At 37.5% G+C, this 18,200-nt stretch overlaps 2 protein-coding genes across 2 annotated transcripts in view; one reads left to right on the forward strand and one right to left on the reverse strand.

Moving 5' to 3' along the window:
* Positions 1-584: 584 nt before the first annotated feature.
* Positions 585-4,830, reverse strand: LOC103139448 (protein RIC-3-like). The gene is made up of 6 exons (XM_007554073.2): positions 4,636-4,830; positions 3,112-3,329; positions 2,798-2,873; positions 2,372-2,468; positions 1,718-1,875; positions 585-1,581 (listed from the first exon to the last, which is right to left on the reverse strand). The coding sequence occupies exons 1-6, from the start codon at positions 4,751-4,753 to the stop codon at positions 803-805; spliced, it is 1,446 nt and encodes a 481-aa protein (XP_007554135.1). The 5' UTR covers positions 4,754-4,830; the 3' UTR covers positions 585-802.
* A 7,996-nt stretch (positions 4,831-12,826) lies between these two features.
* LOC103139497 (tubby protein homolog) overlaps positions 12,827-18,200 on the forward strand; it is a 24,456-nt gene continuing 19,082 nt past the window's right edge. Inside the window, exon 1 of the mRNA XM_016672440.1 lies at positions 12,827-12,841. Within this exon, the coding sequence (XP_016527926.1) occupies positions 12,827-12,841 (15 nt within the window). The remainder of the gene's footprint in view (positions 12,842-18,200) is intronic.

The following is an 18,200-nucleotide window of genomic DNA, read 5'->3' on the forward strand; positions in this document are numbered from 1 at the left end:
TATTGCTGCTTACCAGCAAAGACAGTTGGTAGTTTTTCCCTGCAGGGACATAATTTCAGTGAGGAGTTGTGATAATCTGTAGAGCTCATCATGTTGCAGTTTATTCAACCCAGCTCAGTCAAACCAAACCAAACCATGAGGGGGAGCCAAATATTCATCTTATGTTCCCAAAACAGCAGTGACGTCAGTCAAGACGTCTGCAATCTGTGGTGAATTGTTTTTTCTGTTATGATGATGTTGGCTTCAAATCCTATGCAATGTCGTGACTTTTACCCTTTTATTAAGCTTGTTTCTGAAATGTGTCACTTGTACCTGTTGCATTTTTACAAGAGTTTTGTTTCTCAGTCTCCCTGTTAGTGATGATACTTGGCTGATAAGTGTCATTTCCAGCAACGCTTCTGCTCTCTGTTATTACTGTTTATGAGAAATATGTGAAAGAAGGAATTAACAATGTTTCAAATAAGCGATAAGTGACATAAAAACAAGCGGCGGTCAAAGTATTTCAATATAGAAATTAGGTATGTAACATGTTCCTTCTTTTACTGATGGATTATGAGGAATTTAATGGATAGTAATCACATGATTTCTTTAAATTAATGACATTTAACTAGAAAAATAACTAAATAATTTTTTCTATATGACAGGTCTTTAAGCTCAGACATCATAAACCAATAAATTTGATCACACTTTTCTACAGTGAACAAAAGAAAACCATTAACAATATATTTTTTTTATCATTGGATGATGTTTCTCAAATAAGTTTGATTTTTGGTGGTTTAAACATGTGAGGGCTAATGCAGACTTAGGTTGCTGTAAAACTTTCTCTTTCTCTCTTGTTTCTCATCCTCAGGACATTCTGTCCGACCTCTTTTGGGACGTCCGCGTGAATCAGATGTCCATCTTCCATCAGTGCCAAAGTTAACAAATACTCCTCTTCATCTTCCTCTGCTCGTTCCTCTGGATTTGAAGAGCCTTCGCAACTAAACTGCAGGCTTTCTGCCTCCATCAGAGGATCATCGTCAGCTTCCTCCTCCTCTTCTGCTTCTACGTCCTCCTCCGTCTCATCCCCCGTTTCCTCCTCCTCTTCTTCTTCCTCCTCCTCTTCCTCGAAGGTGTCCTCTTTGGGGTAGTGGAACACGTGTTTCTTCTCACTGAAGGTTATTTGCTTCTTCTCTCCCCTGTGTTGTTGCAGCTCTTTGCTCACCTCCAAGCCAATTCTTTCCTGCTTTCTGCCAATAACAGGAGGAGCAGGAATGAGCAACTGTTTCTTCTCCTCTTCTTCCACCTCTTCGTCCACCACATATTCAAGCTCTTTGTCCTCTTCTGCTTCCCCAACTTCTTCTAATTCATCTTCTTCTTCCTCGTCTAAATCTTCTTCTTCCTCCTCTTTTTCCTCTTCCTCTTCATCTTCCTCTTCCACAATGGAGAGTTTCCTGGCCATGATCTCTTCCTCTTCTTGCTCCATCCTCTCTGCAAGGGCCTCAGCAGTGGGTTGGCTGGGATCCTCCTCCAGCTTAATGGTCTCATACTTATGTCTATCACAGGACTCATCATACGCTGGATAAGTCTCCTCTGGATAGCCTGTGTTAATGGAGCATGGAATATTAAGCTTTACATAAATAAAATGCTCGGGGTTTCACTGGAGGTAAGCCCTGCTCCTCAAACATATTTTCTGAAATTATTAGAGGCGCTTGAGGATTTACACTTGAGCACATACCTTCCCAATCTGCACCGTAGGGGACCTCCTCGGCCTCCATCTCGGGAGAGGCTCCCTCCAAACGGCCCTCCTGCATCAGCAGTGTGATCTGTCTGAGTTGCCTCAGGAGTTTTTCCTCCTTCTTTGATGTTGAAGTTTTACTCTTTCGCTTTCTGCCACTGTGAAGCAGCACAAGTTAACTCGAGAATCTCAGGCTTATTTTATTAAAATAAAAATAAAAAAAAAAGCTAGCTGTCAGGTTTTTACAAAACTGCAGAACAAGGTACACAAGCTGCATTTTTGCTCATAAATTCCTCAGCTGTTTGGATTTCCCAAAAGTGTGTTGTTTTAGAAATATCAATTATATCTTCCGAGGCTCATGAGTGAATGATTACCCGCTTATTGTTTCTTCTTTTAACTGAATATTGCCGTAGAAAGTGCACTGCTTACTGGCGCAGCAGCTCTGCTACCTTACAAGGATTTCATTCTATTGAGATTTTTGCTCGTCATTTCCTAGTTGAAAATATTACTTCTTTTGGAGTTATTTTCATTCTCAAGTTTTGCCTTTTCTATTTAGCCTAGTCTCCCATCAAATAATACGTTTCTGTCATTTTCACATTTTCAAGATGTTGTGGTAGTGACTAATGGATGTTCTGGGGGAAAGAAGCCCCTTACCTTGAAGAACAATGACTCCTCCCTGAGACGATCCTCTCTAGCATCATTTCTGTTTGCAGAAGTTTCTCCTGAAGCCTGGCAAGCTCACAATCAGTAGCTAAACGTTTCATACAAATAAAGGGATCAATATTAATAAACACTGTGATAATAAAAAAAAAAAACACAAACTTTACAAATCATTTCAGATGATTAAAAACAAAATAAAGATCACTTTGGTGTGCTTTCAAAATTAATTCTGGCAGTTTTCCTGTGCTCTTGGTTTTTCCTAATATTTCTCTTAAAAGAATTACATACAAAAAAATGAAAAAAGAAAGAAAAAAAAAAACACAAAACTCTCCCATGTGAAATTTACACCATCAAATTACCAATCAAAAAGTCTAAGCCACACTCAAAGCTAACAAACATTTTCTGTCTGAAAGAACTCACCACTTGTGTTCGATGTGGTTTTTGTCTTGTCTGTTGAATAGAGCCCTGATTTATTCACCTTTCCCTTGCATGTTAGCTGTGCACAAACATACAGTTATGATTAGTAGGGCTGTGCAAAGGGCTAATGCAAAGCATCTTTTAATTGTCACACTTTATAGTTTAAATAAAACTCATAATCACCTTGACAGCAAAGAGTACATTCAACTGAGTATAAAGATACTGAACAATAACTAAATATAAGAGTCATTATTATAAGGCGTATTCATCCCACACTCAATAATCTACCAATTAGGGAGGTTTGTTGCAGTGATTACCTTATACATAATATAAAGGATGTAAAGCAGAATCCCAAAGCCATACGTGGGTATGACTTGAGCCATCAGGTTGTATTTCTTGCCCCGCCCAATACTTTGAACTTTAACCCTGGCTTCAACGGTGTGTGTGAGAGGGCGAGAAGAATCCACCTCCCACCGCTCCGGGTCGTCTGACACTGACAGCTGATGCATCCCAGGAGGGTAAAACCCAGGTCCAACTGCAGGAGGTAAAAAAAACAATCACTGCTTGAATTTATTTAACAGATGTTACTCTAACTTTCTTTTTAAACACTGGTTTAAAAAGAAAGTTTAAACCAGTTTAAACACTGGTTTAAAAAGAAAGTTAGTTCCTAATGATTTTTGTTTGCACAACCAACTAATTTGAAAGTTGCAGATTTGTTAATTGTCGGCATATAGTTATATTGTCAGTCTCTTTTTCAGGCATGTTTGAAATGAAGTTTTGCAGTAAACCTTTAATAAAGTATATGTAGGAGTAATGTCAGCTGCTTATTTAAAATACAAAATGTTACAATGAAAGATGTGGTGCTGTAATGTTTTAAACAAGTGCCTCATAATTTCAGAAATATCAATAAAGAAACTACCTTTCACCCTCTAACAACAGAGATAATTGGATGTGCACCTTTAAAAAAAATAAAAAATAAAAAAATCTGCATTTAGAAATTCATTCCAAAAAACTTTTGGGCACCAACAATCGTTTGGGTGGGATTCCCATCAATAATGTTTTTGCCCTGTCTTTCTTCTTGTTTTATCATGAACTCTGAACTAAACTGAATCAAATTATGTCTGATGTGTGTTAAATATTGTCTTGAGTTATATTGTGAGGTCCTACGTGAGTTGCTATTTTGGTCCTGGAGTGATTTTAAAAGTTGGGCATCTCTTTTTTCAGGTTTACCACTGCTTCATGTTTTCTCCAGGAATAGAGCATGGCTCTCCTTCATTTGCTGGAGTCCTTTCCTCATCCTTTAGAAATGGCTTCGTAATCTTCTCCAATGTGACTGACTTTGTTTTTTTTATGTGTTCTTTATAAATCAGAACATGATCTGTTGCTTTTTGGGATCTTTTTTGTTAAGTTCTCATCTTATAAGACTACTCATCAAGCAATAATCAATCCCAGTTGTAACAGGTATAATCGAACTAAAACATTATTCACACTCGTTGGCGGCTGGTTTCCATAGCACCAGTTTTGTTTGGATAATCTTTTAAATAAAATCGTCATTTGGAAACTGCTTATTGCGTCGACTCAAGTTAACGTTGCCAGATAATAAAATTCGTTGGATCTTAAACATGAGAAATCTCTAGGAGGCACATTTTTATTTTCTTTTTTTCTTTTCCAGCGCTGCACATGAGCATGTATTAAAAACCGTTACAGTAAACACATTTACAGTAGAGCGGGTTTTTAACCCTTGAAAATTCTCTGTATAGTACTAGCTGACAACAACAACAACAACAGCAGAGGGACTCAAGATGGAGTTGGACGGATGGTGACCTGATAAACTGCCTTACCCTCAGATTGGCCCCTCTCATTTTTTCCTCTGGGTAAAAGCATCCTGGGCAGGAAGAGAGACACACAAAGAACAGAGCATGATATAAGGGTAACCTTCTGGCAAGTTGTAATGGTCATTCTGTCTCAGAAAATGACCGCCATCCAGTATTTTGTCTTTACTAGAAAAGCGAGATTCTGTCCCCAGATGTCAGCTCTCATGTGACAATGTTGCATCCAGATTAGTGAGGATTAGAGAAGCTGCATTCAAGCGCTGTCTGAAATATGGGCTGTAAATCTGTAAACAGAAACCAGCTGCTTGTTGTATAATTTTATAGACTTTTAACCACCACAGTCTGAAGATGGATAATAAAGCAATCAACCCCTTGATTTAATGCTCCAAGTTGAATTTATTAAATCTGTCATAAACTTAGCAGAGTCAAGGGCCACTGAAAGGTGCTATAAATCCATTAGTCAATAATGTTCTGAACTTATTGATGGAAACTTATAATCAGATTAGGTCATACATTTTTTTTTTTTTTGTTGCAAAAAACAAGTGAGTAGCTGCTCTCAGTGGTAAGTCTTGAATATATTTATATATATATAATAAATCACAACATATTTTTCTTCAGCTATGATTTAAAGCTTGATTCATGCCAAACTTGGATAATGAAAATGTTACTTCAGCTGTTTTCAGATTTAGCTGAATTTTATTCTCAAACTTTCATAAATCAGATGTGAGCACACTTTCAAAAATGCTCCTCAGACGATGTTCATGTTTAAGGGTCCACTCCCGCTTAGGAATTTCTGTTGTGCGAGATTCAGATGATTTTCTGGTAGATCAGCTCATATTTTCACCTTGCAAATAGACACTCATTTGAATCAGGTGTGTTGAAGGAAACATTGATCGCATGCAGTGTTGGGGGTCTCATGTCCAGAACCAAGTGACACTGATTAAGAAGCACTTAAATTAAAATTAGTTTTAATGAATCATATATGAGCACACTTTATTTTATTTTTTTTAATTTAAGGGGTAAATGCTCTCTTTTGACTTAAAAGCAAGTAAAGAAGCAAATAAATCACATTAACAATACAAAATCAATGCAAAACAGTGATGACTCTGAGTGTAAGAAAACAGAATAATGTGGTGGTCAACAATGGTTTAAATATTTATTATGTTATCATAAAAAGTAACTAAATTTATAGCTTTGAATACAAATATGAAATGAGGAGATGTGAACATAACACAACCTATGCACTTCATATCAAAGACCAGCAGATGGCATCAGAGATTCAGTTACAAAAATACCACAAGTTCAAGTCAAGCGCTCACAAACTTGACAGTGAAGTAACAATGTGCAATTTTTACAATATTTTTTAATGTTGTTATGCTAAATATAGACGTGTCTGGAAATGGTCTAAGTAATAATTACATATGTCAGAAACGTTTAACAACATCACATGGAAAGCTGGTATAAGACGCAAGATAAATTTTGTGCAGATTATATTGCCATTAGCGTTTGACAATTGAGTTTTTTTATTTGCATAGATTCATCCATTGTTTCTAGTAACGTGTCTTTGCAGGGTCATAAAGGTGCAGGCGTCGGTGTCCTGTGGTCGTCGGGTGAGAGGCAGGGTTTGTCCTGGAAAGGTTGCCAGTCCCTCACAGAAGGCAGAACTCATAATGTAAAAGAGGAAAACATGAAGGTCATACTGGTTTCACGTTGACTTAAAGTTATAGTGTAGCTTTTGTAACGGTAGTGTATTTCTTTCACCTTTCATGTGTAGTTAGTAAGGCACCTAAAGCAAACATAACTTAAATATAATTATTTAAAAATATAGATATATTTCATTCATGTGGTTGTGTTAACCTAATGCAATGAAGGCCTAACATCTACATTTAAAAGAAGTAATTTGCAGTTTTCTTTACCATTCTATATGAACTGCTCAACAAATATGAATAAAATATTACCCCAAACTTTATTGATCAAAATAGGACTGATGTCAGATAAGAAAGTTAACAAATGTACTTAATAAGTTGGTTGGTGACTGTAAAGTCATAATAAACCTGTTTTATTTCAACATGGAAAACATGCATTTTTATGCGAATAGTTTCAGAATTTTGTGATATTTACATGGTTTGAAAAGAACTGTCTCTTTATTCTTTAGCTGTTCAGCAAAGGCCTTCCAACTGTAAGTATCCATCAGATGGGGCAGAAAGTGAATATACAACACAAACAACGATACTGTTTCCCATTTAAATGAGTTGAAACACTCATTTCTAATAGTGAAGCTGGGAATATTGATATTGTGATTCCGATTATTGTTACTGTGCCTTGTATAGGTAGATACAGGCAGTCCTAGAAGAAAACAAAAGGCAAGAGAGTGCAAAAGGCTCAACACTGAGTTTGTAGGCTTACCTTACAGCAGCGCATGTCAAATAGTGTGTGTGGGGGTGGGGAGGGGGATGTGAGAGGCAGGGTGACTTTTCTGGATTGGTGTCTTTATTCATACTTGAATAATAAACAAGCCTCCAGTCACTAGGTGGCAGCAGTGCTCAAACTAATCAACAGGCTGCCTGTTCAACCCAGTAGACAAAATAGCCTAGATAGTCAGGCGGGTGTACAGTAGAGGCGTGCCATCACCAATGAAGATATCAATACTTTTTACTATCCAAGTTTTATACATCATCACACCTGTGACCTTTAGGTGTTTTGTGATTTATTTTTTATTTTTTATTTATTTATTTATTTTCACTTTGAATTATATGATTGAAACCTAGGGCAGAATTTGTTTCTAATTTATAGGTGTCTTCAACATACTTCAACATGTCAACATGATAAACAGAAACAACAGAAAAACAAAGGAAACTTGTGTGCATTTTACTTAAATAAAGTGCAATAAATATATAAAAAGAAAGCAAATCAAAACAATGTTTAAGATAAATGGATAAGATAGACCTGAGAAGGGAAGACATTTCCAAAATGAAACTGAAGCATTGTTCCTACCATGCTAGGGTTGATGCGATGTTAATATCGACTTGGTATCGATATTACCAATATTTTGGATCAGTCTGACCATCTGTAGTGTGCAGAACTGATGGAGGACGGGAAGTTTGTGATGGTGAAAAGAGAACTGCGGCAGAGGCAATTACAGCAAGTGATGGCAGAAAAAGACAAGGAAATACGACAAAGCCTATGAAGCCCTCGGGTTTACTGTGAGCGCAGAATGTTATGCAGATTTTAGGCTCTTCGTTAATGTGTTTAAATTGTGAAGAAAAAAAGAAAGCTTATGAATCTAACAAGCAGCGTCTACAGTTTAAAAAAGTTTTGAATGTTACTGTTTAGTCTAAAAATGCACATCTCTGTGAGTCATTTTCACTTTTTCTCTTAAGAATTGCAACGACAGCAGTTTTGATTAAATGTTACAAACTGAGTTAATCAACTGAACTTGGAAATTGTTTAAAGACCTAAAACAATAAAATGAGCTTAAAATTTAAATTGCTGCAACTCATTTTATTGTCCATTTTGATAATCAGATGAGTGGATGGAGAACGCTGGTGCCAGTGGATTGAACGTAAATGCAGTTTGGTTAAAAATGACCTACTAATAAAAGGCTATGGTTTTACAGTAATCTTTTAAGCGTACCAACATTTTTTCTTCTGATTGGAAGTAATATTAACATTGGACAACAGCCAGAGACTCAACTTGAATCAGTGAAGGGAGCTAAACATTATGATGATGGCAAGGAAGGCTTCCAACCTTCAAAACTTGGAGCTTATTACCAAAGACAAATTGTCAAAAAATATTAAGGGAAACATCTAACAAACTGACTAGTAATTATAAGAATGACTTAATTGATGTAATGCCAACAAAGATTTTTCCACAAATCTTTGAGGAAGAAATTACAATTTTAAGAGCATGGATATTTTTGGCATCACTGTAGGCTAGAATGGCTCAAAGTCGAGAACCTAACTCCAGTTAGGAATTTGTAGGAAGACTTGAAGTTTACCGTTCAGATTCACTGCATTGGTACCTTGATGTGCAAAACTGGTAGAAAACACGTGACTGTTTTTGTGACAAAAAGTGTCCTCAAAGTACAATACTTTTGAAGTTTGACTGTAGCGGTTTTTATAAATGAATGTACTTCATGGCTTATAAAGAAATGCAAATTAATTTGTACCATTCGGACATCCATCACATTAAATTGTCTTTCACACATTTAAATACATATACTATGTGGACATGCTAGTTGCTCTGAAAACATTTAGCCTGGGATTAGATATTGTATGACACGTTGCATAGTTCCCCCAGGGTCACATTCATTTCTATTTGCCTTTTATGCCATCTTTAAACCATTGCATAATTTCTTTATTATGCAGATAATGAAATGCAACTCCACTTATTATGCAATTCCCAGAACCCACAGGGATTCACTGTCATAACACTCTCAGTCAGAGGTAGACAGCTTAATATTTTTGAGCAGCGACATGCAAATTATTCTTAGCTTTTTATTTCATGTTTTTGTTGTTCAAGATGAGAAGATCCATTAGCTTTCAGTTGATGAAATTCTTGGTTTTAATTTTTAAATGACGTTTTAAGTTTTTTAAAAAAACAAACAAAACAAAACAAAACAAAAAAAATCACCCTTTATCCAAAAATAATCTTTAAACAAAGATTAGAAATCTAGTGACTGTGAAGCTGAAACTGGAGTGTGACTGTTCAAGATTGAACCTCTTGGTCAGATGTCATTGTTTTAACGTGACCCGTTTCAGATTAGCTTTACTAGATATGACAACAACAAACTAACAGCTTGTTGCAGTTCCAGTTTCTGAAACTGGGAGTTTCAGAAACTTTTCAGGTTACATAAAACCTGAAAAGAGTTTTCACTTTACATCAATTCACTGTCTTTTTTTTTTTTTTCTTTTTCAAAATGTCTTTCAAATTTAGGAAATAAAAATATTACCACTATAGGTAGGAACGGTCATTTTTGCGGTGTGAAGTGCCATTCTGCAAAAACAAGGTAAATAACTCTAAACCACAAGTGTTGCCTTTTGTACAGCATCACGGTTCCTAATTTTATCTCGGTGAAGTACATCAGAAATTGTTTTCTTAGTAGAGCTTTTATGCAGATATGTGGTGAAATACAAAATGTTGCCATGGCATAAACAGTTTTGTGGAAATGTTTGTATGCTATGAGCTGGTCAATGGTATTCATCTGCTATGAGGTAGTTTTGATTTTTTAAGGGGATTATGGTGTTTGCAAAAACTGGCAATTAATCTCTTACATCACTATGAAGGAATTTTGGTCTACACTTGTTTGCTTCTTTGTTCTTATAAAAAAAAAGTTAGTTTAATTCAAACTGTTCCAGGATACACACATTTTAAAATTACAGCTTAAATCTTTGTCAGCAGCACTTTTTTTTTCCAAAAGTCATGTATACTGTGGCACATTTGGCAAATGTAAAATGGCCTTTTTGTTCTTTTTCAGTCAGCAGTAGTTTTGACCTTAGAATGCTGCCTTGAAGGCCATTTTTGCTCAGTCTTTGTTGTTGTTGAATCATAAACACTGGCGTTAACGGATGGACTCAGTTTTGGATTCTTTTGTGATTTTTGAGTTGGAGAAGGGCTATTTGAAAGGTTTTAGTTTGGACAGTGCTTTGCGCTGTCCGTAATTTCTTCATTTCAGCTCTTGATCAGTTGTTTTTTAAGAGCTCTTGGCCTCCACCGTGTTGTCAGACAGGTTCTATTGAAATCATTTATTAATCATGCAGATCTGGCAGTGAAAAAAATCCTGGTGTGCAAAGTGAAATGTGGGTAATTGGTTATTAAATGTCATGTCATTTGGCCTATTTAATGGGAATACGGTATGTGTAGGCACAACGGCTGTTTGTGAGCATAAACTTCGTTGGGTATGAAAGCAATTCCCTTTAAAGCTGTTCATAGTTTTAATGTGGTCTTTGTTGATATACAATTTCTGCTTAGTCATTGGCGTTCATTGGCAAAGTGATATTTCTGCATGGTAGGGAAAAATGCAGCTGTGTTGTTGTTGCACATCAGGATTTTAACTTCCATCCCACCAGCTGCATGTGTACTGAAATTTATTTTTGGGACTAAACAACATATTGTGGAAAAAAAATAAAAAACTAACTGCAGATAGATTTACAGAACTTTGTTGGAGTGATTGTGTGCTTAAAATGACATTTGAAAGCATTGATTGGCTATGTAATAAAAAGTGACCCTTTCACAACCACAGCATGACTCCATAACATAAAGTTGTTAAATGGAACATGCCAATGCACCCCTGTGGACTTCGGCATAAAATCGCTGGTCAGAACAGGTGCAAAAATCACAGTGCCTCTATGAGTGCTGCCAGAAACTTCAGAGCTGGTTTCAGACTCTGGTTTTTGTGTTTAGATCTCCTTTGTCACTATGGTGAAATACTGGAAAACCGGGCTCTTGGCAAAGCGCTTTCATATGGTACGTTAGCTAACCACTGCCCTGACACCATTTTCTGACTGTGTCTCCTCCTGAATATATCACTTTGTAAATCTTTAATATATTAACTGGAAACTTTTCCATTGTTACTTGTCTCTTGAGTGCACACCGTGTTAATGCAACAACATAAAAGTACACTTGGAAGAAATTGCTAGTCCATCATAAAGACATACAGTACAAATAACCACACATGCTCACACTCACTAAGGAGACTTAAGAGTGACCAGTTAATCCAGCAGTCATGTTTTTAGACATATGCATGGGTAAAACATGCCGACTCTATGAACTCTAGAAAGGTCCTAGGCTGGGATTTGAACTCAGTACTTTCTTGCTGCTATGCAGCAGTGCTACTAACTGCCACTCTGCACATTGGGGTTGTTGTTAGACACTATATCCAACAGAAGGTTCTCTGTCAGCTTCCAAGTTCAGAGTATAACGGCAGATATGGGAAAATCTTTGTAATGCATTCTCAGAAAAAAGAAAACTAAAAGAGTCTCGTGTAAGTGAAGGTTGTTTTTGTGACTGCTAAATAGATCGCGGCACTGGGACGGAGATGCTTCACCATTTCTGTCGTCTTCTTCTTTGTTTCTTTCACTGATCTCATGTTGGCTATACTGCACCACACTGCCCTCCCCCCGATTACCAGTGGCATTGTTCTGTCATGCGTCCTGCTGACTGACGAGAGTACTCCCAAAATGAATGAAAGCGACTGACAGAAGGCTCCATGTGTATGCATCTACAGACTTAATACTGAGAATAATTGGCTTTATGTTTGAATTGGATTGCAATGAGCCTGGGGTTTGTGACCCTGTTTTCTGACTGTTTTAAATGTGTACAACTTTTGCAGAGGTGGAACTCCTAAATCTTAAAAAGAGATGTGTATTTGTAGCTTCTCCGTATTTAAATAGTTTTTTTTTTTTTTTGTTTTGTTCTGATACTGTTGGATACTGCTCTGTGACTTAAAAGCAAATCCTTTATCCACAATACAGCTGAAAATGCTGTCATAGCTGGCATGGATGAACATTATTGGCCATGCCATACACCCTCCATAAGCTTTTAATCCCAGGAAACAAATATGTATTTGTGTACCCTCTCTGGATGAATGGATTATAGATTATCACTGCCAACCAGCAGATGATGCCAACAGAGATTATGGCTGCTGTATATTGAATAAAACAGATACCACTGTTTGGAAAATTGTGGTACCACAGACTATTTCAAGGTAAGATGAATTGTGCAGCAATATTTGACACATCCAGGGTATTAGGGATTCTGGATGTAAGGATTACTTTTCATTATGGGCTGCTATTTTAAAGACAGTTGAGTTTCAAATTGCCATTTTCACTCTTGCTCCCTGTTTCTGTTTTCTGCTCCTATTATTCCGGCCAACTCAACTGTGAACTGGCTCAAAATGTATTTCCATATTTCCCCCCATAATTGCAGCATTGTTGAAATAAGGCTTTCATCGTTCTCATGGAAACCCCTGAGTACACATCAAGCTGTGCAATTACTCAAAAAATAAAACCCACTAATGTCAGAGTGAAGAAAATATCAGAGTGCACTCCCATTCCCAAAATCCAGCTGGGAAGTCTTAAATTTTGAGTCTGACCACGAGCATTTTCTCTACATTCAGCCACAAGCTTTTTAAAAAAAGAGGGAAACGCAGGCTGTTGGCCCTTTTCGGACGCTGCCGTTGATCCTTTGTCTTCTTGTGGTGATGCCATACCGGAAGGTATGTCCAATTCACTCTGCAGTGTACAAGCACTTGTCTTTTATCTGTTTATTATGCCTCTCTCTTATCAACACTGTAATTGCTTAATTATTCTTCATTGGGCTCAATTAAAACACAATGGACTTTGCAGCTGTAAAAGTCAACTATTTCTGCTCCCCGCACAGCAAGATATGCAAAGAATGGGAGAGATAGGCTGTTGCAGTTGGCCTTCTATTATGTACTTGGAATAAATGAGATTCTGTTATTCTTTGGATGAAAGTCTGGCCTTTCTGATTATTATGCTAACAGCAAAATATAACATTGACTTGTGTAAAATGTTCAGGCTCCTCGAGCCGAGTAAGGAATAGATTCGCACACATGGCAATCAACGCACCTTCCCCAAACAAAATTACTTTTTAGAAATAGAAATCGTTTTCTTTCTCTATTCATGCAAGTGATTTGTTGCGCAATGTCACCTTACTCAATAGTAGTGAACCAGGTTTACATCAGTTTTTTTTTCTTCTTTTTTTTTCCCCTCTCCTCCCTGTGCCTCTATCTAAATCAGTCAATTTATTTCCAAATTGCATGTCGAGTGTAGGAGCAAGGGCTTATGGCAGTATATTAAATCACTGCACTCCTACAGTATATGTTTTGAGATGGTTTAATTTTTTTTCCTCTTTTTGCTGATATTGATGGGGATGCACCTGGCTTTGAGTGTCATGAAGGACACACAGTCACATTTTTTTTTTCTCTAGTTTAGCGTATTCAAAGAAGAAAGCCGGCTGTGAGAAGTGAATGAAGTGGATTAATGGAGTTGAAATGTGTTTCACAATATGGGCCAGACCTTGACTGTCTTTTTAGCTGTGCGTTTGCCAGTCTGCACGCCTTTTAATTTATGTCTTATGAGGAGGACGGACTATCACCAAGGGATGCAATTTAGATTTGTGTTGCCTTTGTGGGCTGACATGAACAAAACATTCTCACCTCTCTGTAAGGAGAATCTGTACGTGTGCTCTACCTTGTGATTGCAATTTTTTTTTTTTTTTTTTTTTTCCCCCACGTAGGCACGGAAATTGTTAAGACACTGGGCTTGGAGCAGGGAATTGCAACAAATATATTACAATTTATGAGTCATTTGTTCTGCAAACATAATTAAACAGTGTAGAAAGTGCATTTACTAGCAGACTGACCAGCTGTCAGTCACCAGAATGTTAATTTTCCGATGTTAATTTGCAGGACGAGATTATTCCAGACAGAGAATTAACTACAGCAATTCTTCATTACACTATACATATTTTCCTCTGGAAGTCTAAAGCTCATATCCTGAAACTGTAAGCGTTTTATTTTCCGCTGAATTTTACAAACTTCATTGTGGCACATGCGTGCACTTCATTTTAAGTATTAAATAGCAGCATGTCTCCCTTGAGCCTTTGAGGCACCTTGAATGCCCTTAACCAGCTCTAATAGGAGATAATGATTGGTGCTCAACAAAAAGAGAGATTCATTTTGAATTATTAACAAGTTAACTTTGTAGTGGAGGCGCTTTATCCCCGAGGACAAACAGCCCGAATGTTTGCAAAATATAATTAAGCCAAGGCATCTTTAAATGTCATTGCTGCCTGTGCCATGTTTCAAATTGTTCTGCATCAACAGAATTTAACGAGATGGCTAAGGAATCCATTTCCTGCAAGCATGTGATAAGCCACACATACAGTGGAGCACTTTCATTGATTGCCAAAATAAAGCATTTTGTATGCAAATGGGGGAATGGAGTGGCTAAGCTGATTCAGCCTCATGGACACCAAATAATGGTCTTTACAATTAATACTTTTACATGCTATCCATTGAAAATTTCATCTTCCATTTAATGGCTCTAAAACATTAACACATGCCCAGAAAAGTGGGGGAAATTCACTCTGTTCCAGTGGATTAATAAGAAAGCCAACAAACAAATAAAGCCACACATCCTTCCCTCCCTCCGCCTCCACATCCCCCCCTTCCCCCAGAGTTTTGGTCCCTTTCCTGTCGTCTCATGCTCCTGCACATTTTGGATTAACAGATAATCTTTGAACATGAAGGAAGGTCTGCTAACCCCGAGGGTATGTAATGTTGTAAGTGAAAGAGAGCAGCGGATTGGAGGCAGTGCCGCATTGTTAGGACGTAACATGCTTGTCTTGTCTTTGTAAACATGTGGCTGTTTTTGTAGAGCTGATATGCTTAAACACCCCTCTTTGCAGGTCGTGTTCCTGGAGACTTGCATGTTTCAATAGATAAAGAGGTGCTTGGGCAACATGGTATCAACAATAAGGAAAAACTCTTTCAGTTGCAGGTTGCGGCGTGTTTGCGAGGGTCGTCAAACCACTTGTGGTCAGAGAATCCAGGCAGCCTGCTGTTGACCTTCCCTCATGTATCCGTTTGATGCTAATATTAAATGCAACCTTCAAAAGCCCGGAGGAAGGCGCAAGTAGATACATTTTCTCTGTTATAATAGTTAAAAATGTGGAATGTTTCATCTGGTTCAAGAATCAGACTCTACTTTCATGTATTGTCTTGGACAGTTTTTTCTTTTTTTAACTTTTTCTAATACTATTAGGTGTCAGAGTTATAATGTACGTGGAAAAAATTATATTTCAGAGCTTTTTCTTGCAGGTCACATTATCCTGACATATTTATCACCTTTGAGTTGTGAGTCGTTTTGTGTCTGTTTACTTTCTTGAATCGTGAGTTCCCTGTTTGAGTTGATGTTCAGTTATTCCCTTCCATTCATTTCCTGAACATTCATTATCTTAGCCTCCTTCCACTCAGTTTCACCTTGTATCCATCACTCTACCCAGAACACGTATCTCCCAGTTTAATTTGACATTTGTCAGATCCTCCTTCTATCCTTCTACTGTTTCCGTGTCTGGTACTTGTGTTGCATATCAGAGCAGTTGCTGACAGTTTTTCTGCAGCATGAAGGAGCTGGGTTCAAATCCCTGTGAGGGCGTTTTGGCACACAAATTTGCATGTTTTCCTTGTGCATCCACAAGTTCACTGTGGGTACTGCATTTCCTCCCACAGTTCAAAGCCATGCATTCTTTTGGACTGTGGTGTGATTCTGTGTAGGATTGGTTGTCTGTCCTGGGATGGATTGGAGACCTGCCTAGGATGCACTTTTCACCTATTGATGACATAAGGACCAGTGCAGTTCCCCCACAACAACTCCTCTGCACAGACCGATTGGGTATAGAAAATGGGTGAATGGGGTTTAGTTGGTAGCCTGGTTAAAAACCAGCCCCTTGTCCCACGCTATGTGCTTTTGGCAGGATCTGGACATTTGGCAATCAAGAACCTATTGCTTCCTGGAGGCATGGACTGTGTTGAGGTTTTAATTTTACCCAATTGCCATCGTTTGCCCCTGATACATGTAATGCGCCAGTTCAGCTATAAAGTTTACCAGAAATTGCCTCTGCTGTAAAGAACCATCCTCCACTGCGAAGAGAGAAGTTCCAATCCAAACGAGGCGAATCTTAATGTTAATTCAAAATTTGGAAACGTGGCCAACGTGGACCAAACGGTTTTGTTCATTTTCTCTTCTGCCATTGCTAAATCTACAGGCAGACTACAATTCTAAAACGGCTCAGAAAATCAATGCCATTGTTCACAACTTCTTCTGCTCACTGACTGGCCTTGAGACAATCCAAGTGAAAGGGAGAAAGCCCAGACTGTGCTGGAAGCTATCATTTTGCTAGGCTACTTAGTCTGTAACATGTGCAAACTATGTGCAGAGGTTGATGTGGCTCTTCTGGGTTTGAATCCCCGTCTTGGGTCATTTGCTGCATGATTTCCTCTTCTCTATTGATGTTCAATAAAGGCCACTAGTGCCAAAACAATCATTTAAAGAAAAGAGAATAGATGGCACTCAGCCTGTCAGCTTTGTTGCACAAAAAAAGTATAAAACACATGCGTTGGCAAACAAGCAACAAAGTATTTTCTTTGGTCTCCTGATAGTTGAAAAAATGAAAGCATGATGGCTGTAGGACAGCTTTTTAAGGATCTATTTGAGCAGTTATTTTCCAGGACAATGATCCAAAACACACATCTAAACTGGTTTTGGAATTGTGAAAGCAGGCTGACATCAAGCTTTTGGAAAGGCCTTCTAAAATCCCTGACCCTAATCCATTTGAAAGTTTATGGACCATTCAACACACAAAACTGGTCCAGGCCAGGAAATCATCCAATTAAAATGAACTCTACTGACCAACAGGAATTTATATAGTAATGTCTTTTGCAATATTTTATCTTTTTAAGATAACAGGAAGGAACTAACAGAACTATCATATCTCTGTCACTACTTTTTTTGAGTTTGGACTGGTGCTCTTATAATTAGATCATCTCATTTTGTGGACCGTCTCTCCCACAGTTTAATGGAACCAGAGAGCAGAGTTAGCGCAAACCTGTCGTTTTTCTGAGTGAGTCCATTCCCACAAGCATCTATTAACACTGATGTCATCAATTTAACGGCAAAGCATTCATCATAGCCCTGCTGCGGGTGCGCTTTTAGTTTTACACCAAATGAAAAAAAAGGGCCTAATAACTTGTAAGAGGGGATTAGTTAAATTTGCATCAAAAATGAACAAAGGTGCTAATACCTTTAATCTAAAAATGTGGATGAAGCCATTCCACTAATAACTTCCTCTCAAAATGTGTTTTGTTGAACAGTTATTTAGTTTTACTGAAAACTGTGCTCATTTTTCCTTATCTTCTGTAAAAGAACAGAAAGCAGTAGCATTTCTGAATCTGAATGCATTTCACTTTCTCTTTTTTTATCCTTACATTTGGTTAATCTCTTCATTTATTGTATTTGAAGTGTGTTTTGGAAATAGTTTTTTCTGAAGCACTTTGAAGTATTTCTACATTTGTAATTAATGCACTTTGCTTTGGTTTGGATATCTATTAAGCGGAAGTCTTGCCAATGAAAATGGTCAATAATGGAGCTGAAGTAAATGCACAGGTGCATGGGGATGGTTTTGTTTATTCATTTTCAGTTGGTCTAATGGATCAGAGTACAAAGGAGTTCTGGTAGTACTGTGTAGCTCAGTCTAGTTTTTCTTGAATTCTTTGGAAAATGCAATTTCCACAACAAACGGAGGGTTTCTTCACCACAGCAAAATGTGTTTTATTACTTGTGAACTTCTGGTGTTTGAACATTTGACCCACAAAGCTGTTGTGGCCACCATTATAAATTTAGCATTGCATCTAAATGGGATAAAAGAAAAAGGAGCTTTAGTGTGTTCCATCAATTATTTGTTTATTTACTAAGTCAGTTTTTATTCTTCATACTGCACGTTTGTATGCCTGATAGATTTATTTATTTAAAGATTTAAATATGTATTTATTT

The sequence above is a fragment of the Poecilia formosa genome, unplaced genomic scaffold (assembly GCF_000485575.1).
Source record: "Poecilia formosa unplaced genomic scaffold, Poecilia_formosa-5.1.2 Scaffold61, whole genome shotgun sequence".
NCBI lineage: Eukaryota > Metazoa > Chordata > Actinopteri > Cyprinodontiformes > Poeciliidae > Poecilia > Poecilia formosa.